This window comes from Ictidomys tridecemlineatus, chromosome 16 (assembly GCF_052094955.1).
Source record: "Ictidomys tridecemlineatus isolate mIctTri1 chromosome 16, mIctTri1.hap1, whole genome shotgun sequence".
Taxonomy (NCBI): domain Eukaryota; kingdom Metazoa; phylum Chordata; class Mammalia; order Rodentia; family Sciuridae; genus Ictidomys; species Ictidomys tridecemlineatus.
Genome location: NC_135492.1, coordinates 30,745,604 through 30,771,335, shown reverse-complemented (window position 1 = coordinate 30,771,335; position 25,732 = coordinate 30,745,604). Strand labels below are relative to the sequence as shown.

The window sequence follows — 25,732 nt, the reverse complement described above, 5'->3', positions numbered from 1 at the left end:
GGACTTTCTTGAGAGTTGCACAGAGCTCTTAACATTGCACAATCCAACTATAGAATGTAACGGAGGAAATAGCTGCATACTGTTGCTAACTGTGTAACTTTCATAAATACAAAGAATAATGCTTGTATAGTCTTTAATATAATCAATGAAAGATATACAATAAAGATTGCTGGTGTAATTCTTTTTTTCTTTTTTTTTTTAAAAAAGAGATAATTTTTAATATTTGTTCATTTATATTTTTAGTTTTTTGTGGACATAACATCTTGTATTTTATTTATATGTGGTGCTGAAAATCAAACCTAGTGCCCCACACATGCCAGGTGAACGCGCTACCACATGAGCCACATCCCCAGCCCCCCTGGCATAATTCTTTAGACCTGCTGCTCCATCATAAAGCAGTGCTCCACCCAATCCCAGATGCTGTATCTTCTGCATGTGTGACTCTTTATTTCTTCCAATGTTCCATCAAACCTAGCCAGAACCTGCTAGTTTGGCCACACTTGCCGCAGCATCACAAGTAACAAAAACAAATAAATAAACACCATCAATCTCTAATTAAATCACTTCACATATTTTTGGTATGTTAAAACAAGGTATATGGAAACTCCTATAAAATCTGATGTGCTTCTCAGAATATTTAATAGTCTAACATTTTCTAATTCATTAAATATGGAAATATGAGAGTTCTAACTGGGCATCCTGAAATGTTTAAACACAGTCACTGATAATCACAGAGGAAAAAATAAAATACCAACTACAGAAACACAGATATTCTCTATCTCACCATTTGCCTTGGGTAGATTACTGCTACTTTGATGATCTGGTCCCGTCTGTAAGTATCCATACCCATACCAAATATAATGAAAATTACTGATCCTATTTAATCACAACTGGTATATATTTTGGCCTTAAAAATGGCTAATATTTTCTGTTTTCTCTATTTCAATAGCATTCTAATGCAAATTGTCATTATCACTAACAGGACCAAATAAATTTTCAGACTACTAATCAGCTTTTAACAAATGACCTGAGCAGAGACGTTTTTGCAGGAGCACGTCGTAAATTGCTGACATCCTCCTCCAAGGTTGCTTGACACACTCTTTGAAGACAAGAAAATCTGACACCTTTTTGGCTGCCCTGGACCATGTGCCAATGTGTTCTTCACTTATCAGTTTCACTTGAGCTCCCCAATGACATCATCTATAAATCAGAGACCTCCATGTGGAATTCCTCCACCAAAAGGCTCTGAAAAGACAGACACGTTTAGCACATTCAGAGACTCCTGCACAATAGAAGCTTTCACAAACTCTTTATGATAAGGACATTATGGCCTCTTGTGATGACTACCAATTACTGAGGTTCCCAGAGCAGGAAGCTGCCCCTCATGGACCTTGCTATACTATTATTTTTTAAAACCATACACTTGCTTTATATTGAATTGGTGAATTTTACAGAGTTTCTGAATTAGTAAACCATGCCTAAGAATCCAAAGAAGAAAACAATATAATGGACAAGCCCATCCACCCATCATACGGTTTATTAAAACTTGGTTCCTAATGCATTTTTATTCGGGGTACTGTGAATCAAACTCAGTGGAACTCAACCACCCAGCCTTCTTTTTTTATTTATTATTTGAGTTACTTCTTAGAGACAGGGTCTCACTGAGTTCTTTACTCCTTGTTATCCAGGGAGGCCACCTTACAAATCAGAACCCTTGGGCTAAGGTTGTGGCTCAGTGGTTGACAATGTGCCTACCATGTGGGAGGCACTGGGTTTGATTCTTAGGAAAAAAAAAAGTTTATATATATAAATTTTTAATAAAAATGAAAACATGGACTGGGGATGTGGCTCAAATGTTAGCGTGCTCACCTGGCATGCATGGGGTGCTGGGTTCAATCCTCAGCACCACATAAAAATAAAATAAAGATGTTGTATACACTGAAAACTAAAAAATGAATATTAAAAAATTCTTTCTCTCTTTAAAAAAAAAGTGAAAAAAAATCACAATCCTCTTGCTTCAGAATCTTCAGCCATTGGTATTTCAGGTGTATGCCACAGCACCTGGGGATTCTCAAGAATTTTGAGAATTTCCAAGTCTTTAATAAAATTTTAACAATAGTGGAATCTAAGCCTGCTGCAAGTCTTTAAAACTTCTAGTACACTGTACCATTAAATAAACTTCTCCATGTTTATCGCAGTTTGTTCAACATAAGCATCACACTACAAAAGTTTGTAAGAAAATGCATACATGAAGGAAAATATGTGATTCAAGGTCCACGAGGTTACTTGTTATTGTTTGGCCCCCAAATTATGTCTTTGGTATGACAAAGAATATTTTAATTTTCATTTAATCATTGTACATTCTCACTATTTGCTCAGCTACAAACCCAAATCCATCAGAAGGTAGCCATCCACCTGCCAGCTCACATGACAACACTACTGTCCAAAAGGGACAGGCAGGTCCTGTCAGGAGATTCTGTAGCCCTCCTATGAATCTGATTCCTACACTGAGGTACTCACCAAGACTGAACTCCTACAAACAATGCCCACACCCCAGGGCAGTTGCATTCACTCACACTGCCAAGGAACAAGCCTGCAACTACTGCATTTGGCAAATGGATTTATTACAAAAAGTCCAGACTGCGTCAAGTGCTCACACACCTTCTAAGCAATATTTCTACTAAATCAAAAATGTAAAACTAGGAAATTGCCACACTGACTCATTAGCTGCAAAGAAAGTTTTTGGAAATCCTGGGAAGTGTTCAAAACTATCTTTTAAAGAAGAAGTTTTACAAGATGGCTTAGGCTATATTTATCAAAAACAGAAGGGCCACAGCACACTCTTTTGGCCTTCCTTTCAAAATGAGCACTGAGACAAAGCAAAAAGCTGGAACAGAGATAGCAGTGACAATCAACCCATCTTTGGCATGTTGGCAAACTTCAATATTTGGACACAAGTATGTAAGGAACTCTTACCAATGATCGCACAAAATCCATGACACCTGAATAGGTTGTGGGTGAGGTTTTGCTCAGGAGGCTTTGAATCCTTAGGACAGGTAACTGAATTATTTAGCATGAGCAGAAACAGCCCTCTCCACAGCAAGTACTGCACAATATCACCTGATTGGAGGCTGTAGCTTCATTAGTGATGTAGGGCACATGAGGCTAGACACCTAAGGAATGTTCCGGGAGAACATTGATTAGCTGCAGGGTTCTGAGGGTTACCACAAAATTGTTTGGATTATCTTATAATACTCTTTAATGTGCCTACATACAGCACAATACATGAGCCTTAGAACAAGCACAAGTTACAACTGTGATAGTCCCAGAGCCATCAATAGATCAATAAGCAATCAAGGAAAAGGAAGAGGCCAGCTGCAGGGTACACAGACACATCCCTATGGTCCCAGCTGCCAGCCTCACCTCATCTCAAAAAAATAACAATTAAAAGGATTGTGGAGAAACTCAGTGCTAGAGCACTCCTGGGTGAAATCTGAACAAAGAGAGGAAAGAAGTTCAGAAGAGCCATTTCACCAATCTGTACCAAAGGCTGGAGTAGAGAGGCCTAAAGTAACATACACAATATGTAATGAAACATTAAACTCAAAAGACTTAAAATACAGGAAAATGGAATCTAACATACACAATATGTAATGAAACATTAAACTCAAAAGACTTAAAATACAGGAAAATGGAATCTAACAATAAGAGAGATTTAACCCAGAAAAACATGTTGCTTTCAAATCTTCATGCTGATGCAATGCTCCTCTCCAACCCAGGATGCAGTTTTGTTAGCTCTGAATAGATAAAAAAAAAAAAAAGAAAGAAAGAAAGAAAAAAAAAAGAAAAGAAAAAAAGAAAAAAAAAGAAAAAAGAAATGAAGGCACACACCATTTTCACACACCTACAGTGGTTATCTCAAAATAAATAAATAAAATTAAATTTCCCTCAAATCTGAACAAGTTCAAATGGATCGGAAACAAGCAAAGTTCTCACCACATTTCTACATACAGGGCTTTTCTCCAGTGTGATTTCTTAAATGCTGTTCAAAGGGACCTGGAAAGTTGAAAGTGTTACTGCAATTTTTAAAGATAGAAAAGGGATTTTCACAGATGTGAATTCTTTTATGCCTTTGGAGAAAACTATGAAAGCTGAATACTGCCCCACATGGCTTATCCTCAGCATTTTCTACAGTATGAGTCCTTTCATACAACTGAACAAAACTAGAACAGCTGAACCCTTTATATTTCTTATTTGCATAGGATTTATTCTTTTTATTCCAAAACAATATTCCCAGTCCTTAGGAAAAAAAATTAGAAAACTAGAAAATTTCCCACATTTCTCACATTCACAGGGCTTCTCTGCATGAGTGTTTTCATATATAAGAAAGGAAATGAAGCTTACAGAATGTAGCAAATCCCCCAAATTAAGAGGGTTTGTTTCTCAATGTGAGTGAAATGGCTTTGAAGGCAACAGGGAAAATGGAATGATTTGTGATATTTTTCACATTTAAAGAGTTATTCAGTTGGATGTGGTTGTGTACGCCTTTAATTCCTGAGACTCGAGAGGCTGATTCTGAAGAATAAATGCTGGAGGCTAGCCTCAGCACCTTACGAAGACCCTAAGAAACTCAGCAAGTCCCTGTCTCAAAATAAAAAGTAAAAAGGAACTGGAATGTAGCTCAGTGGTAGAGCACCACCAGACTAAATCCCCAGTGGATCGATTGATTGATCGATCTCTCTCTATCTCACACATACAGACACAGACACACAGACACACACAAACACATATTTTCAGCAGTGTGAGCATCTCTTGTCTTTGAGGATGACATGAAATATTGATTTACCATATTTCACATTCAAAGGATTTTTCTCCAGTAAACATCCTACATGTATATGAGTGAAACAGTAATAACAGAAGAGTTACCAATTGTTTTCATTCTTACGATTTCTATGCAGTATGTGTTCTTTCACATGTGTGAAGCCAACAAAATGTGGCAAAGGCTTCTCCACGTTGTTGACATTTATTAAGCTCCTCTTCAGTATACATTCTTCCATGTCTGTGGATCTAGCAAAGGCTTTGCCACACTGCTAACATTCTTAGGGCTTCTCTCCAGTATGAGTTTGTTCATGTGAGTGAAGGTAAGAGGACTGAGTGAAGGCTTTGCCACATTGTTTACATACATAGGGCTTCTCTCCAGTATGAGTTCTTTCATGTCTGCGAAGGTCACAAGATCTAGCAAAGGCTTTGCCACACTCCTTACATACATAGGACTTCTCTCCACTATGAGTTCTTTCATGTTTGTGAAGGTCACCAGATGTAGCAAAGGCTTTGCCACACTGCTTACATTCATAGGGCTTCTCTCCAGTGTGTGTTCTTCCATGAATCTGAAGGTAACTAGAACTAGCAAAGGCTTTGCCACACTGCTCACATTCATAGGGCTTCTCTCCAGTATGCACTATTCCATGTATTTGAAGTTTACTAGATGTAGCAAAGGCTTTGCCACACTGCTTACAATCATAGGGCTTCTCTCCAGTATGAGTTCTTTCATTTCTGCAAAGGTGAGAGGACCGAGTGAAGGCTTTTCCACACTGCTTACATTCATAGGGCTTCTCTCCGGTGTGTGTTCTTCCATGAATCTGAAGGTCACTAGATCTAGCAAAGGCTTTTCCACACTGCTTACATTCATAGGGCTTCTCTCCGGTGTGTGTTCTTCCATGAATCTGAAGGTGACTAGATCTAACAAAGGCTTTTCCACACTGCTTACATTCATAGGGCTTCTCTCCAGTATGTGTTCTTCCATGTGCATGAAGCAGATGGGATGCAGCAAAGGCTTTTCCACATTGTTTGCATTCATAAAACATCTCTCCAGTATGAGTTTGTTCATGTGAGTGAAGGTGAGAGGACCGAGTGAAGGCTTTTCCACACTGCTTACATTCATAGGGCTTCTCTCCGGTGTGTGTTCTTCCATGAATCTGAAGATGACTAGATCTAACAAAGGCTTTTCCACACTGCTTACATTCATAGGGCTTCTCTCCGGTGTGTGTTTTTCCATGAATCTGAAGGTAACTAGAACTAGCAAAGGCTTTTCCACACTGCTTACATTCATAAGGCTTCTCTCCAGTATGTGTTCTTCCATGTGCATAAAGCAGATGGGATGCAGCAAAGGCTTTTCCACATTGTTTGCATTCATAAGGCTTCTCTCCAGTATGTATTCTTCCATGTGTATGAAGTGGACGGGATGTAGCAAAGGCTTTTCCACACTGCTTACATACATAGGGCCTCTCTCCAGTATGAGTTCTTTCATGTGTGCGAAGGTCACAAGATCTAGTAAAGGCTTTTCCACACTGCTTACATACATAGGGCTTTTCTCCCGTATGAGTTCTTCCATGTGTGTGAAGGTCACCAGATCTAGCAAAGGCTTTTCCACATTGTTGACATTTATAGGGCTTTTCTCCAGTGTGTGTTATTCCATGTCTCTTAAGCTCAGAGGATGTAGCAAAGGCTTTTCCACATTGTTTGCATTCATAGGGCTTCTCTCCAGTATGTGTTCTTCCATGTGCATGAAGCTGATGGGATGTAGCAAAGGCGTTGCCACACTGCGTGCATACATAGGGCATCTCTCCAGTGTGAGTTCTTTCATGTATGTGAAGGTCAACAGATCTAGCAAAGGCTTTGCCACACTTCTTACATTTATAGGGCTTCTCTCCAGTATGCACTCTACCATGTATTTGAAATTCACTGGATCTAGCAAAGGCTTTGCCACACTGCTTACATTCATAGGGCTTCTCTCCAGTGTGAGTTCTTTCATGTATGTGAAGGTCACCAGATCTAGCAAAGGCATTGCCACACTGCTTACATTCATAGGGCTTCTCTCCAGTGTGTGTCTTCTGATGTATTCTAAGTAATCTGGGATAAGCAAAGTCTTTCCCACATACCTTACATTTGAAACGTACATTCCCTGTGTGTGTGATCCTGTGCTTTTGAAGACTTGTCTGTGAAATAAAGGTTTGACCATCTTGTTTACATTCATAGAGTTTCTCTCCAGAATGAGTTCTTTCGTGTCTTCTAAATAAAGAGGAGAAATGAAAGGCTTTCCCACATACCTCACATTGAAAACGTTTACCTCCACTGTGTGTTATCATGTGTCTTTGAACACCTGGGAGAGAAGAAGAGGCTTCACCACATTGTTGACATTCATAGGGTTGCCACCCAGTATGAGTTTCTTCATGTTTTTGAATGTCATTGGAACAACTGATGACTTTCCCACATACTGTACTTTCATGTGGTCTATCTCCAGTTTGTAACATTTGTGTGTGAACACTTTTGAGAGAAACCAGAGATTTCCTATATTGTTTAAATTCACATGGTTTCTCTTCACATTCTTCATGCTTATAGTATTTGTGTCCATAGTGAGATGTGATGTGCCTATGAAGGAATGAAAGACATATGAAATCTTTTGCACACATAATCAAGTCACATGGATTTATTCTATTAAAATTTTTCTTTGATTAAGAATTGGAATCGATTGGAAGGTTTCCCCACACTATTCTGTGGGGGAAAGTTTGAAGTTTACCATAGGACTTCTTTAAAGAAGAAGTGACCAGCACATAATTGATACCTAACTCATTCATAGTTTTCTATTTATTTATAGGTCTTTACATTTCTACCAACCTCACGTAAAGGCTAGATTTTCTGACTTGTTAAAGTTCTCTGAAAATAAAGAGATTTAAAGGAAACAATCCTTTGCAACACAGCTTCTCTATGGCTATTATTCACATAGTCATATTCACATATGTGATTTCATAGTACTTTTTGCATGTCAAATACTTTGAAAAGACAGAATACCTGTTACAGATAAGTATATATTTCTGGTAAAAAAATATTATAAGAATAAATGCATTTCAAATTATGCATACTTCTTTGGTTGGTTTTCTTTAAAAATTATATGACAGTTCCCAGATTTCCTCACGAATTCCTATTGTGAGTACAGTTACCTTAGGTTGCTTCCACAGTTTTCAATCTGATCTTCAGTGGTCTTGTCTACCCACTTGTTACCTAAAATGAGAGAATATAACACTCTTTATGAATATTTAGGAGCTAGAAATGCTTTGCCAAACTATAGGTGCCATTTATACTTCAATAATTCATCAACTGATTTCCTTTTCACCTTCTACATAAATGACCAAAATAAACATGAGTTCTCTGATTTGATTATTTTAAAACCATCATTATTACCTATAGAATCCAGGTTTCTGATGACTTCCAGCATTACATCTCTGTAAAGGTTCTTCTGGGAAGCATCCAGAAAAGCCCACTCCTCCTTGGTGAAGTTCACAGCCACATCCTCAAAGGTCACTGAGATCTGAAATATCCCACAAATGTATAGTGGAGGCCAGGAAAGATTGACAGCATGAGAAATCTGCACTCAACATGCATGATGTTCACATAATTCCCTGGCCTCCTGATTAATTCCATGATTTGGTCCATCAAATCTTTACTGCACTCAATTTCTTACACCCATTCCAACACTAGAAATTGGCTACTCAGAAGGCAAACATCATAGTGATTTATTCCCTTCCTCTGGGGAGTTCACAGTAAATAAGACAGGCTCCCAGATTACTACTAACTTCTTTAATGGTTGCATCTCTATTCATGTCCTAGAAACGTCCTGTGTGGTACAGAGCTAATATAAGCACTTCTGATAGTACTTATCTTTAGAAAAAAAAGGTGATGAGTAGAAAAATGCAGGAATCATGAAACTAAACATTTGAGAGAGATTCTGCCAACTACAGTGGCTCCCTGTACCTATAAGGTTGATATAGGCAACATGGTATTTACTGATGTCTTGTTTCCTCTAAAAGTCTATTGTTTCATACTTAAAGAAATGCCTAGAACCAGCCCCCACTCCCACCCTCTGGGCATGGGGTCACTGAGGAGATTCCTTCATAGACAACATTTAGACAACATTTCACACCGGTGGTCACAATGTGTTAACTGGAGATTGAGCTTATTCTGGGTGATTACACTAAGAACAACTAGAAGTTTGCAGGTGCTTTACTCCAGAACAAATTTAGTCAACTAGCTTACTATTAAATGACCAAAACAAACATGAGTTCTCTATTTGATTAATTTAATTTATGTATTAATAAACACGACAATTTGATAGTTTTTTGTGGTTACTGTCAAAGTAGAATGGGATAAGTGGAATGATAGCACGTGTCTTAGAAATAACTCAATGAGGACTTGGAAGATGGCGGCGAATGGAGTGCATCACCCTCGTGTACTGCGTCACTATGCAGGTGAATGACGAGTTAGAATGCCCAAATGATATCTTGTTAGGAATTTCCATCAAAATTGGGGTGCACCAAAACCTAGAGGAAGGATTTCCATAGCCCGAGGATCAGTTGCTGGGGCTCAATAGAGAGCGATTTGTCCACACAGAGATTCAAGCTGCTTATTCAGCGACTTGCCCCGCTGCTAGAGACTGCGGAGCTCGCTGGGAAACGGTGAGCTAGCAACGCAGAGATAAGGCGCTGCTGATTCTGCGGGCGCCTTCCAGCTGTGCCCTCACTGTGCTCAGTGCTGAATTCTGGGTTTGAGACAAGGGAAGGAAGCAGTCCAGTCCTCTCCTCCACACCGGTCAGACCACCGAGGAAGCCAGCGGCCACCATCTTGGAGAGCTGACGTCACCATCGCCAATTTTCGACTGATCACATCTCATTCAGTGATAGAACAGGTCTGTGACATTGAAACCATTTTCCATACAGCAGGGAAATCACATAAAATCTCTCCCTGGCTTTCTGGGGGTGTGATTAACAGAGTGAATCTGAGTAGCGGTGTCGGGAAAAAGCAAAGGCACCTGACCCCCAACTCCTCCCTCCCACCAGCAGTGAAAACAAAACCTGTTTCGCAAGCTCTAGGAGGAGGGGCTATTGGAGGAAATCAAAACAATAAGGTGCCGGTTCCCAAAAGCTGCACTCCACGTCCAGGAAACTGCAGGCACAGAGTGTAGTTTGAACTGCTGAGAGGTACCACACGGGGATAGACCTGGCTGACAGGAGAAGTCAGGGGAGTAGAAACCAGGAATTAACCTAAGCTAACAGGTTTTGAGAGACACCAGTGGGGGGAGGAGGGAGCGGCCTCACACAGACTGTTTCCTATAGCCGGAGGACAAAATCTTGGCCCGGAAAGCACAGCACCACCTATTAAAAGTGAAGAAAACAGAAGCCTAACAGTGTCACTTTTTCTTTTAATTTTTTAAAAATTTTTCTTTAATTTTATTTTTTTTCTTTTCTACAATTATACTATTATTTTTTAAATGTAATTTCTATTTTACTGCATTTTATTATTTTTTTATTATCATTTCCTTTTCTTTTCTATTCTTTTCTCTTTCTTTCCTCTCTCTCTCTACCTTTCTTGGTTTGCTTCCTTATTTTTTCCTATCTTTCCTCTTAAGCATGACCACCCAAATTATGTACAACTTACTAGATGAAAATAGATGAATACTATGAAACAGTCCATAGTCCAACTAAGCCCTTAACTACCCCCAAGTACTCCTGTCTATTCTCTTGTTAATATCCGCCTGCATTTGAGCAACCCCCCAAAGAAGCTAAAATATATTAACCTCAATACCATCAAAGTGCCCGGCCTCATCATAAAATCCTAAGTTCAAACCTCAGTTCTATACATGTCATCAAATTCTGTAGACCTCTAATGAAACTAATGAATTTACCTTAAGCACAATTAAACCCAACATCTCTAAACATTGTCTCCCAACACAAAGGAGATATATTGGAACTATGAAAACCAAAACAAATTTAAAGAAGAAAACAGAAACAAAGCAGTCAAACAGAGTTGGAAAGCAACATGAGCACCATGAAAAAACAAGGGAAAAAAGGATTACAAACAATGCAGGAAAGCTTAAATTCACAGGAGAACCTAGAGGCTTTAGAAAAATGGACAGAGAAAGAACTCAAGGCATACCTAACTCAGATGGAACAGAATCTTAGAGAAGACTTTTGACAGCAAGTCCAAACAATGAAAGTATACTTTGAAAATGAATAGGCAAATTCAAATGGCAAAGAATGACCTATACCAGGAAATAGAGATGTTAAAAAAAATCAAACAGTAATCCTAGAAATGCAGGAAACCATAAACCAAATTAAAAACTCAAACGAGAATATTACAAATAGACTACATCAAATAGAAGTCAGAACATCAGATAATGAAGACAAAGTGTATCAACTGCAGAAGAATATAGTCAACACAGAAAGGATCCTAAAAATTCACCAGCAATCTATCCAAGAAATATGGGATGTTATAAAAAAAAAAAACAAACTTGAGAGTCATCGGGATAGAAGAAGGTATAGAGATTCAAACCAAAGGAATGAACAACCTATTGAATGAAAGAATCCTAGAAAACTTCCCAGATATGAAATATGGAATGGATTGCCAAATCCTGGAAGCCTACAGGACCCCAAACATACAAAATCCTAATAGACCAACTCCAAGACACATAATTATGAAGATATCCAACATACAGAACAAGGAGAGAATATTAAAAGCTACGAGAGAAAGAAGGCAGATTACATTCAGGGGCAAACCAATTAGGTTAATGGCTGATTTCTCATCAGAGACGTTGAAAGCAACAAGATCCTGAAACAACATACTTCAAACGCTGAAAAATAATGGATTCCAACTAAAAATACAGTATCCAGCAAAATTAAGCTTCAGATTTGACAATGAAATTAAAATATTTCACAATAAAAAAAAGTTAAAAGAATTCACAGCCAGAAAACCAGCACTGCAAGGCATTCTGAGCAAAACACTACAAGAAGAGGAATTGAAAAACAGCACCCAAAACTAACATTGGGAGGTAACCCAGTAAAAAAAGAACAAAAAATATAACCAAAAAGAAAAAACGAGCCATATTAAAATAAATACATAAATAAGCATGTCTGGAAGTACAAACAATATATCAATAGTAACCTTAAACGTTAATGGCTTAAATTCACCAATCAAAAGACAAAGGCTAGTAACCTGGATTAAAAAAACAAATCCAACAATATGCTGCCTTCAGGAGACTCATATGATAGGAAAAGACATACACAGGTTGAAAGTGAAAGGCTGGGAAAAATCATACCACTCACATGGTCCTCGGAAGCAAGCAGGAGTGGCCATACTCATATCGAATAAAATCAACTTCAAACCTAAGTTAATCAAAAGGGATAAAGAAGGCCACTATATACTGTTAAAAGGAACCATCCACCAACAAGACATAACAATTATCAATATCTATGCACCAAACAATGGTGCTGCAATGTTCATAAAACAAACTCTTCTCAAGTTCAAGAGTCAAATGGACCAAAACACAATAATTATTGGTGACTTCAATACACCGCTCTCTCCGTTTGACAGATCCACTAGACAAAAGCTGAATAAAGAAACTGTAGAACTCAATAACACAATTAATAACCTAGACTTAACCGAAATATATAGAATATATCAACCATCATCAAGTGGATACACGTTCTTCGCAGCAGCACATGGATCCTTCTCAAAGATAGACCATATATTATGCCATAGGGCAACTCTTAGTAAATATAAAGGGGTGGAGATAATATAATGCACCTTATCTGATCATAATGGAATGAATCTGAAAATCAATGATAAAAGAAGGAAGAAAAAATCTTGCATCTCCTGGAAAATGAACAATATGTTACTGAATGATCAATGGGTTACAGAAGACATAAAGGAGGAAATCAAAAAATTCTTAGAAATAAATGAAAATACAGACACAACACATGGGAATCTATGGGACACAATGAAAGCAGTTTCAAGAGGGAAATTCATTGCCTGGAGGTCATTCCTCAAAAAAAGAAAAAACCAAAAAATAAATGAACTCACACTTCATCTCAAAACCCTAGAAAAGGAAGAGCAATACAACAGCAAATGTAGAAGAAGGCAAGAAATAATTAAAATCAGAATGGAAATCAACGAAATTGAAACAAAAAAAATGAAAAAATTGATAAAACTAAAAGTTGGTTCTTTGAAAAAATAAATAAGATTGACAGATAGTTAGCCATGCTAATGAAGAGAAGAAGAGAGAGAACTCAAATTACCAACATATGGGATGAAAAAGGCAATATCACAACAGATACTACAGAAATACAGAAGATAATTAGAAATTATTTTGAAACCCTATATTCCAATAAAATACAAGATAGTGAAGATATCGGTAAATTTCTGAAGTCATATGACTTGCCCAGATTGAGTCAGGAAGATATACACAATTAAAACAGACCAATGACAAATGAGGAAATAGAAGAAGCCATCAGAAGACTACCAACCAAGAAAAGTCCTGAAACAGATGGATATACAGTGGAGTTTTACAAAACCTTCAAAGAAGAATTAATACCAATACTTTTCAAGTTATTTCAAGAAACAGAAAAAGAAAGAGATCTTCCAAATTCATTGTATGAGACCAACATCACCCTGATACCGAAACCAGACAAAGATACTTCAAAGAAAGAAAACTACAGACCAATATCTCTAATGAACATAGATGCAAAAATCCTCAAAAAAAACCCTGGCGAATCGAATACAAAACCATATCAAAAAAATTGTGCACCATGATCAAGTAGAATTCATCCCTGGGATGCAAGGCTGGGTCAATATACAGAAATCAATAAATGTTATCCACCACATCAATAGACTTAAAGAACCACATGATCATCTCGATAGATGCAGAAAAAGCATTTGACAAAGTACAACATCCCTTTATGTTCAAAATACTAAAAAAACTAGGGATAACAGGATCTTACCTCAACATCATAAAAGCTATATATGCTAAACCTCAGGCTAGCATTATTCTGAATGGAGAAAAACTGAAGGCATTTCCTCTAAAATCTGGAACAAGACAGGGATGCCCTCTCTTACCACTTCTATTCAATATAGTTCCCGAAACACTGGCCAGAGCAATTAGACAGACGAAAGAAATTAAAGGCATAAAAATAGGAAAAGAAGAACTTAAATTATCACTATTTGCAGATGATATGATTCTATACCTCGCAGACCCAACAGGGTCTACAAAGAAACTACTAGAGTTAATAAATGAATTCAGCAAATTTAAAATCAACACGCATAAATCAAAGGCATTCCTGTATATCAGCGCCAAATCTTCTCAAATGGAAATGAGGACAACCACCCCATTCACAATATCCTCAAAAAAAATAAAATACTTGGGAATCAACCTAACAAAAGAGGTGAAAGATTTATACAATGAAAACTACAGAACCCTAAAGAGAGAAATAAAAGAAGACCTTAGAAGATGAAAAAATATACCCTGTTCATGGATATGAAGAACTAACATCATCAAAATGAAAATATTATCCAAAGTTCTCTATAGGTTCAATACAATGCCAATCAAAATCCTAAGGGCATTTCCTGTAGAAATAGATAAAGCAATTATGAAATTCATATGGAAAAACAAAAGACCCACAATAGCAAAAGCAATTCTAAGCAGGAAGTGTGAGTCAGGCGGTATAGCGATACCAGAGTTCAAACTATACTACAGAGCAATAGTCACAAAAACAGCATGGTACTGGTACCAAAACAGGCAGGTGGACGAATGGTACAGAATAGAGGACACAGAGACCAATCCACAAAATTACAACTATCCTATATTTGATAAAAGGGCTAAAAGCATGCAATGAAGGAAGGATAGCATCTTCAATAAATGGTGCTGGGAAACTCAAAAAAATTAACAATAAGAAAACAAATAAGGGCTGGGGATGTGGCTCCAGTGGTAGCGCGCTCGCCTGGCATGCATGCGGTCCGGGTTCGATCCTCAGCACCACATACAAAACAAAAATGTTGTGTCTTCCGAGAACTAAAAGAAATAAATATTAAAACTCCTCTCTTGGGCTGGGGATATGGCTCAAGCGGTAGCACGCTCACCTGGCATGCTTGCAGCCCAGGTTCGATCCTCAGCACCACATACAAACAAAGATGTTGTGTCCGCCGAAAACTAAAAAAAATAAAATATTAAAAAAAATTCTCTCTCTCTCAAAACTCTTCTCTCTCTTTCTCTCTCTCTCTCTCTCTCTCTCTCTCTCTCTTAAAAAAAAAATAACCCAATCAACAAATGGGCCAAAGACTTGAACAGACACTTCTCAGAGAAGAACATACAATAAATCAACAAGTACATGAAAAAATGCTCACCATCTCTAGCAGTCAGAGAAAAGAAAATCAAAACCACCCCAAGATACCATCTCACTCCAGTAAGATTGGCAGCCATTATGAAGTCAAACAACAAGTGCTGGCGAGGATGTGGGGAAAGGGGTACTCTTATACATTGCTGGTGGGACTGCAAATTGGTGCAGCCAATTTGGAAAGCTGTATGGAGATTCCTGGGAAAGCTGGGAATGGATCCACCATTTGACCCAGCTGTAGCCCTTCTTGGACTATTCCCTGAAGACCTTAAAAGTGCCTACTACAGGGATACTGCCATATCGATGTTCATAGCAGCACAATTCACCATAGCTAGACTGTGGAACCAACCCAGATGCTCTTCAATAGATGAATGGATAAAAAAAAATGTTTCATTTATACACAATGGAGTATTACGCAGCACTAAAAAATGACAAAATCATGGAATTTGCAGGGAAATGGATGGCATTAGAGCAGATTATGCTAAGTGAAGCTACCCAATCCCTAAAAAACAAATGCCAAATGTCTTCTTTGATATAAAAAGATATAAAGAGAGCAACTAAGAACAGAGCAGGGAGGAAGAGCAGAAGGAAAAGACTAACAATAAACAGAGACATGAGGTGGGAGGGAAAGGGAGAGAAAAGGGAAATTGCATGGAAATGGAAGGAGATCCTCATTGTTATACAAAATTACATATAAGAGGTTTTAAGGGGAATGGGAAAAAAAACAAGGAGAGAAATGAATTGTAGTAGATGGGGTAGAGAGAGAAGACAGGAGGGGATGGGAGGGGGAATAGTAGAGGATAGGAAAAGTAGTAGAATACAGCAGTCATTAATATGGCATCATGTAAAAACATGGATGTGTAACCGATGTGATTCTGCAATCTGTAATTGGGATAAAAATGGGAGTGCATAACCCACTTGAATCTAATGTATAAAATACGATATGTCAAGAGCTTTGTAATGTTTTGAACAACCAATAAAAAAAAATGAGAAAAAAAAAAGAAAGAACTCAATGACCCAAAAATGTCACCATGGGCTGGAGACGTGGCTCAAGCGGTAGCGCGCTTGCCTGGCATGCGTACGGCCCGGGTTCGATCCTCAGCACCACATATAAACAAAGATGCCGTGTCTGCCGAATACTAAAAAATAAATATTAAAAATAATTCTCTTCTCTCTCTCTAAAAGAAACAAAAAAAAACAAAAAACAAAAATGTCACCTTGTCCAAACAACAGCCTTACAAAATTTTATAACTCTGAAAAAAATCTTGTTAATAAATAGCAGGCACTACTTTTCTAAGTCTCACAGCAACAATGAATATCCAATGATTTTCAAACTCTTCTTAACAGCAGCAGGTTCACTACCATAATATACAGTCATGAGACACATACCAATGTTCTGCTCAAGGACATTTTGATCAAGGGTGGGCCACATTTGCAATGATTGTCTGTTGTGAAAAAGATTCATCGTGCCTGTAGCAATGGTGGTGCAAACAAACCTAAGGCAGAAGCTCTTCCAGAGTGTAGTAAAGAAACAAGTTTGTAGCCCAGAATTGTGAACTATCCCACACTGTCTCTGTGTGAAAGAGGCCACCATTCACATCTGTAAGCATGCTATGATGTCTGCACAGTGATGGAACAAAGAAAATGTCTCTGCCACTTACACAGAAGCATACTCAAGGACTAAAACCATACATAACCACCCCAAACAATGAAGAACCCACAATTACCCTCAGAGACATCAGCCCAACTCTGTCAGGACAATGATGCAGACAGGAGGGCTTCATGGACCTTCAACCAAACGGGAAGCACATTGAGGTCTCAGGGTCACAGCAACACTCCACAGGACATAAACCACACCCCTACAAGTGCACCACCAGTGAAATCCCATGTATGCTCAAAGAACATGAGAGCTAAAGCAGAAATCAGATCACAAGAAGCTGAAAAGCCTCCAGGGAAGGGGACATGAAACACAGGGCTCTGAACAGACACAGGACAAAGAGGTGACTCAAGAGAAAAGGTGACCATTTTGAAAGAAAAAATGTAAAAGTCCATCATAGGAAATTCATAGAGAACACCAGAGGTGGCGATGTAGTGGTGTCTAAGTCATCCAACACACATTTCAGAAAAGAAGAGCTAAAAGCAACCAATGAAACTGCCACTTCAGAAAACCAGAGAAAGAAGAGCAAGGTAAACCTAAATATACCACAGGTAGTTTGCCGCAGTCTGGCTGGGCACAATTCAGGAGCCACTTGTCAAAAGAAACAAATTTCACTTTTAGAACCACACACGCCAAACAAAAAAGCTCCTCAGGAAAAACCCTCAGAGCCCAACTGCCTCCACCGGCTTCCCACAAGACTCTCAACCTCCCCCACTCCTCTGGCTCTTGAGGCCGATTTGCTGGGTCGTGTGGGTGGAGCCTAAAATGTCGCCGAATGAGCAGCTCCGTAGGCTGAAAGGGCGGGCAAACAGTCCAATGAGCATCACCGCAGAGGAGCCAATCAGCTAGAAGTTGCTGGGGCCGCTGTGAGCCAATCATCAGCTGGCAGTCTTAAAGTTTGCTGGGGCCCCTTCGGCTGTGGCTCTCAACAGTAGGTAACAGAGAAAGTGTTAATGAAACCACAATCAGGAAACCCACAGTCTGCAAAGTCAAGTTCTTCATGAACATCAGCATCACTGATTAACTGACAAAAGGCTAAGAATACAGAGGACAGGGACTGGGGTTGTGGCTCAGTGGAAGACTGCTTGCCTAGTGTTTGGGAGAAACTGGGTTCAATTCTCACTGCCACATAAAAAGAAAAAAAGTAAAAGTGTAAAATATACAACAATATTAAAGAAAAAAACAACGAGGACTGAAAACCTACTAACACATTAAAAAGTGTCATCGTCAACAATGCATTGGGACTTCAGATTATCATAACTGTGCTTGACACAAATTAGACAACTTACAGAAACTGGACCATTTCTTTGAGAGAGACAATCTCCTACAACTTACACACAAGGGGTAATACACAAAACAGATGAGCCCATGGCTGCTGAGAAAAACAGACTCAACAACTAATTACTTCCCAAAAAGGCGAGGCAAGGCTCTGACATCTCAAACAGGCTTCCATGAGACACATAAGAACTGACACCAATTTTCTACTTTGTTTCCAGAACATAGAAGCTGAGTTAACACCTCCTAAGTCTTCCTGAGGCATAAGTTACCATATTATCCAAATTAAATAAAGAAAAGTATTGAATAGAAAACTATGAATGATGCTCATAATCATAAATGCAAAATTTAATCATAAATGCAAAAAAATGTACAATTAAGTCATCACACTCCAAATGTCTATGCAAATGATGTGAAAATTATGGGCACAGGAACCCTCACTGCAGTGACTACAGCAGCAATATCCACAACGGCCCAAACCTAGAGGCAAGGAAGATGCACCTTTCAATACTGAATGGACAAGCTGAAGTTTAACCACACCAAAGAGCATCACCCAGAAAATGAGCTCTGCAGCCTGGAAAGATACAGCACCCTTAAAGGCACACTGGTAAGTGAGAGAAGCCAGTTTGAAATGGCCAAGTGCAGTAAGATTCCAAGTCAAGAACATTCTGAAAAAGACAACATTATAGATGCACTAGCAGAACTGATGGGTGCCAGGGACTTAGGGAGCAAAGCAGTGAAACTCTTCTGTATGACATTATCTTGTATACGACGTGACACACACAATCACATCACAAGGAAGAGGAACCCTAAAGTAAAGGATGAACTTTGGCTTATCCTAAATGTTGCTTCATCCATTCTATTTATCAAATGTTCAAAACTGGTTTAGTAACTAACAAACACCCTACACCAATGCAATATGTTGAAAACAGTGGTGACTATCAGCTGGAGAGAAGGGGTATTTGATACTATGTGTAATGGCACGTTTAATTGTCACCTTGATTGGATTAAAGGATGGTGATGATTAATGAGCTTCTGGGTGTGTCCATGAGGGTGTGTCTACAAATGATGGGTATATGGGAAAGTGAGCCAAATTGGAGAACCTCGTTAAGCTAGGCAGCACCATCCAATAGGAGGGTGTCTTGGGTGGAACAAAATTCTTCACTCTCCCAAAGTGGACTCTGCCAGTGATTCTTTAGTGAGTTTCCAGAATCTTTGGTCTGGACTAAGGCAGCACCATTAATCCCCCTTGTTCTGAGGATTCAGCCTCTGCAACTCGGCAGCTACCACTTCTCAAGCTCTCCAGCCTGCAGATGGCCACTGTGGGCATCCACCTTCGGGTCAATTAGGCCAATCTAATGAATCCCCTTTGATAATCATACTTCCTCTAGATACTGTTACTCTAGAGAACACTAACTAATAAACTATGTAAGCCTAAAATTGCTCATAAAAACAAAGTTTATCTAATAAAGAAGTAAATAAACTACCAAGCCATGAAGTTTTAAAAATGTATACATAAGAAACAATATGATATGCTAAATACCTTTTTCATAATAATGCAAAAATAAAGCAAAGAGGAAGAGTCATATTTACAAATTTCAAAAGTATGAACAAAAGCAAGAAAACTGATTTTCAATGCTATTTTCATCTGAAAAAAAATTAAATGATAACTCTTCAAAACTCACTCCAACTGCTGGTGTAGTGATGTGCATCTGTAATTTCAGCCATTAGGGAGGTCAAGGCAGGGAAATGGCAAAAGTTTGAGGCCCGTCTCAGCAACAGAGCAAGACACTCAGAAATTTAGTGAGACTGGTCTTCATCAAAAATAAAAAGGGGGTCTGGGACTGTAGCTGAGTGGCAGAACACTTGCTAACGTGTGTGAGGCACTGGGTATGATCCTCAGCACCACAGAAAAATAAATAAAATAAAGGTATTCTGTCCATCTACAACTATACAAAATATTTTTAAAAAAAGAAAAAGAAAAAATACATAAATAAGAAGGGCTGAGGATGTGCTCAGTGGTCGATTGCCTGTAGGTTTATTCCCCAGTAAAACACCTGCCCACCACCAGAACGTTGCTCACAAATTGAAATTTATTTCTGGAAGATAACTAAGCATGAGCAAGTCCATGGCATCAATTCCCAGCACTCAATAAGGAAGCAAATAAATAAACAACAGTCTACAATACTAATTCTCTTGGGCTGGAGAGTAGCTTGATAAAATACATGTAATGAGAGAGAAAAATGATTATGATACAAAAGGAACACAATTAGAGGCATAAAAACACAACAAAATCAGTATAAAGACACCACACTTTCTCACAAAGAAGATTGAATGTTCCCATGTTCTAAACTCTCTGAAAAAACACTGAGCTTTTCAGCAAATTCTGTGAAATTTAGGGCATGGTTTACTGTATTTTGGAGGTAAACTTAAGAAAAACTATATCTAAAAATGGAAATAAGAGGGTTGGGATTCTGGCTCAGCAGTAGAGTGCTTGTCTAGCACGTGAGAGACCCTAGGTTTGATTCTCAGCATCACATAAAAATAAATAAATAGGTATTGTGTCCAACTACAGCAACAACAAAAAATACTCTTCAAAAAATTGGAAACAGTAAACTGTATCTAAGACCAGGCAAAATGTTGTACAGGACAGAGAGAATAGAGAGAGCATTTATGTTACACCCAAGTTTCATAAGCTAAAAGGCTAGCTCCCAAAGGGGTGGCCCTAAGAGGAGGCAGTTGGGAGGGAACAGGAATTAGGTGACATGGTGAGGGGATCACCACCCTTATTTAGACCCATGGATCTCTCCTTTGCAGAAAACAGGTATCATTTACTCTTTCACTGATATTCAGTGATTAAATGATTACAATTGGGTATTCAAGGCATTGCCAAAATTGTCCTTAAAAATTACAATGAAGACAGGTGTGATGGTGCACACCTGTAACCCCAGCGGCCCTAGATTATGTAGCAAGACTCTGTCTCAAAACAAGGAATCTAAAAGGGGCTGGTGGTTAAGCACCTCTGGGTTCCATTCCTGATAACAAAAAACCACACAGTTAACATGAACCTGCCAAGGTCAGACAACAACGGTGAAAAACTGTCGTCCTTAGTCAAATTCATCACCTTATGAAGGAAAGATTCTAGTTTTCATGAAATCACATTCATAAATTTGTCCACCACTATTTTAGTAGAATTGGACTCAAATTCTGCAGCAATAATGCAAGACAGACTTTCTCTGTATCTTATGTGGTATTTAGGAATCCAAGGTTGGATTTCAATTTGAAACCACTGAAAAGACAAATCTGAATCGTACAAACTTTCTATACATACTCAGGGGTAGCAAAAGGTAAATTAGGTAATTAAATGTTTTCTTTTTCTTTTTTTCTTTTTTGTTTGATACCCCCGAGATTAAACCCAGAGATATTTTACTACTGAGCCACATGCCCAGTCATTTTTACTTTTTATTTTGAGACACAGTCTCACCAGGTTGCATAAAGCCTTGCTAAGTTGCTAAGGCTGTCCTCAAATTTGCAACACTCCTGTCTCAGCCTCTGGAGCAGGAAGGATCACAGGTGTGCACCACTGTACCTGGCTGTAAGCTGGGATTTTTAACAACAACAACAACAACAAAAAGGTGGATTTTAATCCGCCACTCTCTTGCCTCTTTAATAATAGTCCATCCCATTTGGCTCTGAATAAATAAACCTTGGCAACAGATAAGTGAGCACATCATTTCAAAATGATACACAGAAAGCTTTGGTGCTGAGGGAGAACAGATGTGTCAGACTCAAGGGGCAGGGAAGGTCCCTGACAGCTGGGACATGCTTCCTTCTGGTCTTGCTCATGAAAAGCATCCAGGATCACCCTCCCAGGCACCTGTACCATGACTCCAGTCTATGAGGCTTTTAAGCTTTGCACACCTCTGCACTGGGGTGGGTGGTCCTTATGCTCTGGGAGAGGGTTTGCTCCTTCACACCATGAAAGACTAAAAGGGCAGGAGTCACTGCTCACCTGGCCCCTCAGCACCAGCATCCACAGGCTGACTATCCGCCTGAATCCAAGGAATAGGAACAGAACTTGGGGAAAACAAGGTCCCAAGAAGTAGCTGTTTAGATGAGGCCTTTTCTAGAAGATTCCTCAGCCCAGGGACCCCAGCAGCTTCCCTGAGAGGCTGCACCTCACACTTCAGGCTGTCCTCTGGGAGCAGCTGACCCAGGGCCTGAAATTCTGTTCACCCTGCATGTCACAGGGCAGCTGTGGGCACTCTGTGGCAGCTCCAGGAAAGGATAGTGGCTGAGGACATGGAACTCTGGGAGGTGTCCAAAGAGAACCTCTGCCCAAGAAATCGGACATGGTGCCTACACCTAAGGAAGATAAAAGAAAAAGCACAAGATTTTTACAGCTGTGAACTCAAGTTCTCTATACAGTTGCATCTACATCAAAGAACCTTCAGAGTACTTGACTTTGGCTAACTAGACCACCATGAGGGTGGAAAGGCAGGGTTCGGTATGGAGAGCAAACATTATCTTGGGCTATCTTAAGCCCTTTAACAGCCAATCATCTTAATTTCTGTATCAGACCACAATCTCACAACTTCTCAGAATACATCACTAGCCTTACCAGACGTCTCCAAAATCTAGCAAATCTCACAATGCAATAACAGATATACAGAAGAAATTTTCTTTATTTTTTTTCTGTACCCCACCAATCTGATGTTCCTACCAATGCAATTGGTTGATGCAGTAATACAGAGTTTCTTTTATAAAAGTTCATGGAGGCCAGGCACACTGGCACACAACTGTAATCCCAGCACCTTGAGAGACAAAGATAAGTGGATTGCTAAATTCAAAGCCAGACTCAGCAATTTAGTGAGACCCATCAGGAACTTAGTGACATCTTGTCTGAAAATACAATATAAAAAGGACTGGAAATGTAGCTCAGTGTTTCAGTGCCCCTGGGTTCAATCCCTGGTATATTAAAAAAAGAGACTGAAAAAAAGAAAGAAAATTAGAGAGAGAGAGAAAGAAAGAAAAAAAAGAAATGATGTAATCTCTTCCAAGCAGGGTCACACACATCATTCAGGGTAACTCGAATCCATGTTCCTTAGTATGATAATTAATATTTGGGTTAAAATGAACTATTTTCTGTAGCTGGGGTTGTCGATGCCTTTAAACCCAACAGATTGGGAAGCTGAGACAGGAGGATCACAGCTTTCAGGCCAGGCTGGGCACCATAGCCAGATCCTTTCTGAAAATCATACTGAAAAGAGCTGGGGATGAAGGACAGTAAAGGAATCAGACACTATTGTAGTAGCATCCTCTTTTTTCACAGAAAATTTTAACTGGGATTCTCCAGAAATCTTCACCATGGCTAATTTTTGGACTGTCAACAAAAGAGTGTCCACAAAAAAGTTCAGTGTAGATAAACTTCCTATTTTTGTGTTGCCCTATTTTACTGGGCTGCTAGTCTGGAAGAAATCAGCACTCCTTGGCTGGGGATGTGGCTCAAGGGGTAGCACGCTCGCCTGGCACGGGTGTGGCCTGGGTTCGATCCTCAGCACCACATACAAACAAAGATGTTGTGTCTGCTGAGAATTAAAAAATAAATATTAAAAAAATTCTCTCTCTCTCTCTGTAAAACAAAAATTAAAAAAAAAAAGGAAAGAAATCAACACTCCAGGTGCTGGACTCCCCCTTACTAGTTTTTTACACACTTGTATCCAGAATAGTAGTTTGTAGAAATGTGCAAACAAGGCCTCTGGCCTTGAGCTGGGCTTCACAGACAAATAACCAACTGGGCTCCATGATAACAGCTGGTGGGGGAGGAAAGAAAGGGGAGAAGAAGCTCTCCCCTCCTCAGGAACTGTCCTTGAAGGGTTAACTTAGCCAGAATAGAGAAAGAAAAACCTGCTTTTATGTGAGTGATGTGACAATTTGACTATGGTGACTCCACTTTGTGAACTCAGCCATGACACTCAAGAAGCTCATAACTGGGGCAGTTTGAAATATTTTGCTCATCAAAATTCCCCAAGAACACAGAATGATCTTTGGGGCCAACTGGAGACTAACTGACCACAACTTTCAGGCTTGCTTATGTTGAACACCCAAAATTCCCTTTTGTGGTTTTTGTGCTTAAATATGGAGCCAACTGAAGGCAGGGGCACCACTCTGACCATCTCATTCTTTCGAAAGCACAGTGTCTGCCACTGGCCAGCAATAAAGGCTTAACTGGAATGAGACTGTGTGGTCTGAGAGTTATTTGGGGGTCCTGGTATTACAATGTGAACTTTTGAGCCCTTCCCCTTACATGCTGGGTATAAAATTCTGAAACCACCTGAACTCGGGGTTCAGGGGATGGATGGATTGATTACAGCAAAAACAGTGCCCTCTGAGACTGGCTGCAGCCAGATAAAACTGTTTACAACTACCTTCAGTGCCTTGCCTCCTTAGTCCCTACATCGTTATTACCCTGTGAGCTTACCTAACTACAGGACTGGTGTGACTCTACAAAATGGACTATCAGAAAAAGGAGCACTTATACTCTATTGATGTAGCCCAGAATTCCATATCCCTGGGATCTATAAACAACCCACTTATTTCCTTTAAAGCAGTTATTCTGACCAAACACAAGGAAGTGTTAAGTGCTCATTCTTTCCCCTCAAGGATAATAATCACAAATTGAAAACAAATGCTTTCAAAAGTGTTCTTCTTGCCAGGGACATTGGCACAGGCCTGTAACCCCAGTTAAGCGGGAGGCTGAAGCAGGAGGATCACAAACTGCAGGCCAGCCCAGATTCCAACACAAGGGGAAGAGAGGAAGAGAGGGGGAAAGGGAGGGGGAAGGGAGGGGGAAGGGAGGGGAAGGGAGGGGGAAGGGAGGGGGGAGGGAGGGGGGAGAGAGGAGGGAAGGAGGGGGGAGGGAGGGGGAAAGGGAGAGGGGAAGGAAGATTGATTGACTCTTTCCAATATTTCACTAAGCGATAATGACAATTAGCAGACGGTGTCTATTTGAAACGAGTGGGAAGAAGAATGTGAGGCTGAGCTGTGAGGTGGAGGGAGGTGGCCTTTTAGAAGGCAGGAGGCGCCTGCAATTTGGAGGACCTCCACTGGGTGGAGCTCCACTGGGAGAAGGAAGGTGCACTTATGGTCCTGCTTCCTACACGTTGGGAAAAGTGAGTGCGGGCCACAGGTAGAGAGCAAAGGGGACACCTGGGACCTGAGCCACCCTTCCAAACCAAGGGAACCAGGGGACAGGACCCAGGGCCACCCGACAGCGGCGACTCCGCGCGCCAGTCCGCAGCTCGCCCGCCCGCCAGGCCCCAAGGCAGGTGCTGACCGCCTACCTTCTGGGAACTCACCATTTTTGGCTTCTCTGGTGACCTGGCGTCCTCTGGAGGAACCTCTGGGCACCCGAGATCCCCGAGAACACGGGCAGCGCAGTCACCTGGGTCCCTGGAGCAGAGAACACGGGGCCTGGAGCAGGAGCAGCCTAGTCGGTGAGGAAGAAAAGCCCGCGAGCTTGCGGAAGCCCGCCCTTCCCCTCCCTCTGCGCACTGATTGGACAGTTCCCCCCAGCGACCCGGAT

The 25,732-nt window shown here is 39.9% G+C and overlaps 1 protein-coding gene across 1 annotated transcript; it reads right to left on the bottom strand.

The window, feature by feature from the left end:
* Window positions 1-231: 231 nt before the first annotated feature.
* Window positions 232-25,682, bottom strand: LOC144371517 (uncharacterized). The gene is made up of 4 exons (XM_078033834.1): window positions 25,506-25,682; window positions 8,239-8,365; window positions 7,998-8,058; window positions 232-7,428 (listed from the first exon to the last, which is right to left on the bottom strand). Exons 1-4 carry the CDS (start codon window positions 25,506-25,508, stop codon window positions 5,100-5,102), a joined length of 2,520 nt encoding a protein of 839 aa, XP_077889960.1. The 5' UTR covers window positions 25,509-25,682; the 3' UTR covers window positions 232-5,099.
* Between the last annotated feature and the right edge of the window lie 50 nt (window positions 25,683-25,732).

Excerpts from the sequence above, each read along its gene's own strand:
- LOC144371517 (XM_078033834.1), bottom strand. Across the intron at positions 8,059-8,238 it reads CAGAAACCTGGATTCTATAG|GTAACAAGTGGGTAGACAAG; the intron begins GTAATAATGATG and ends CTCTCATTTTAG. Across the intron at positions 7,429-7,997 it reads AACTGTGGAAGCAACCTAAG|GCACATCACATCTCACTATG; the intron begins GTAACTGTACTC and ends ATTCCTTCATAG.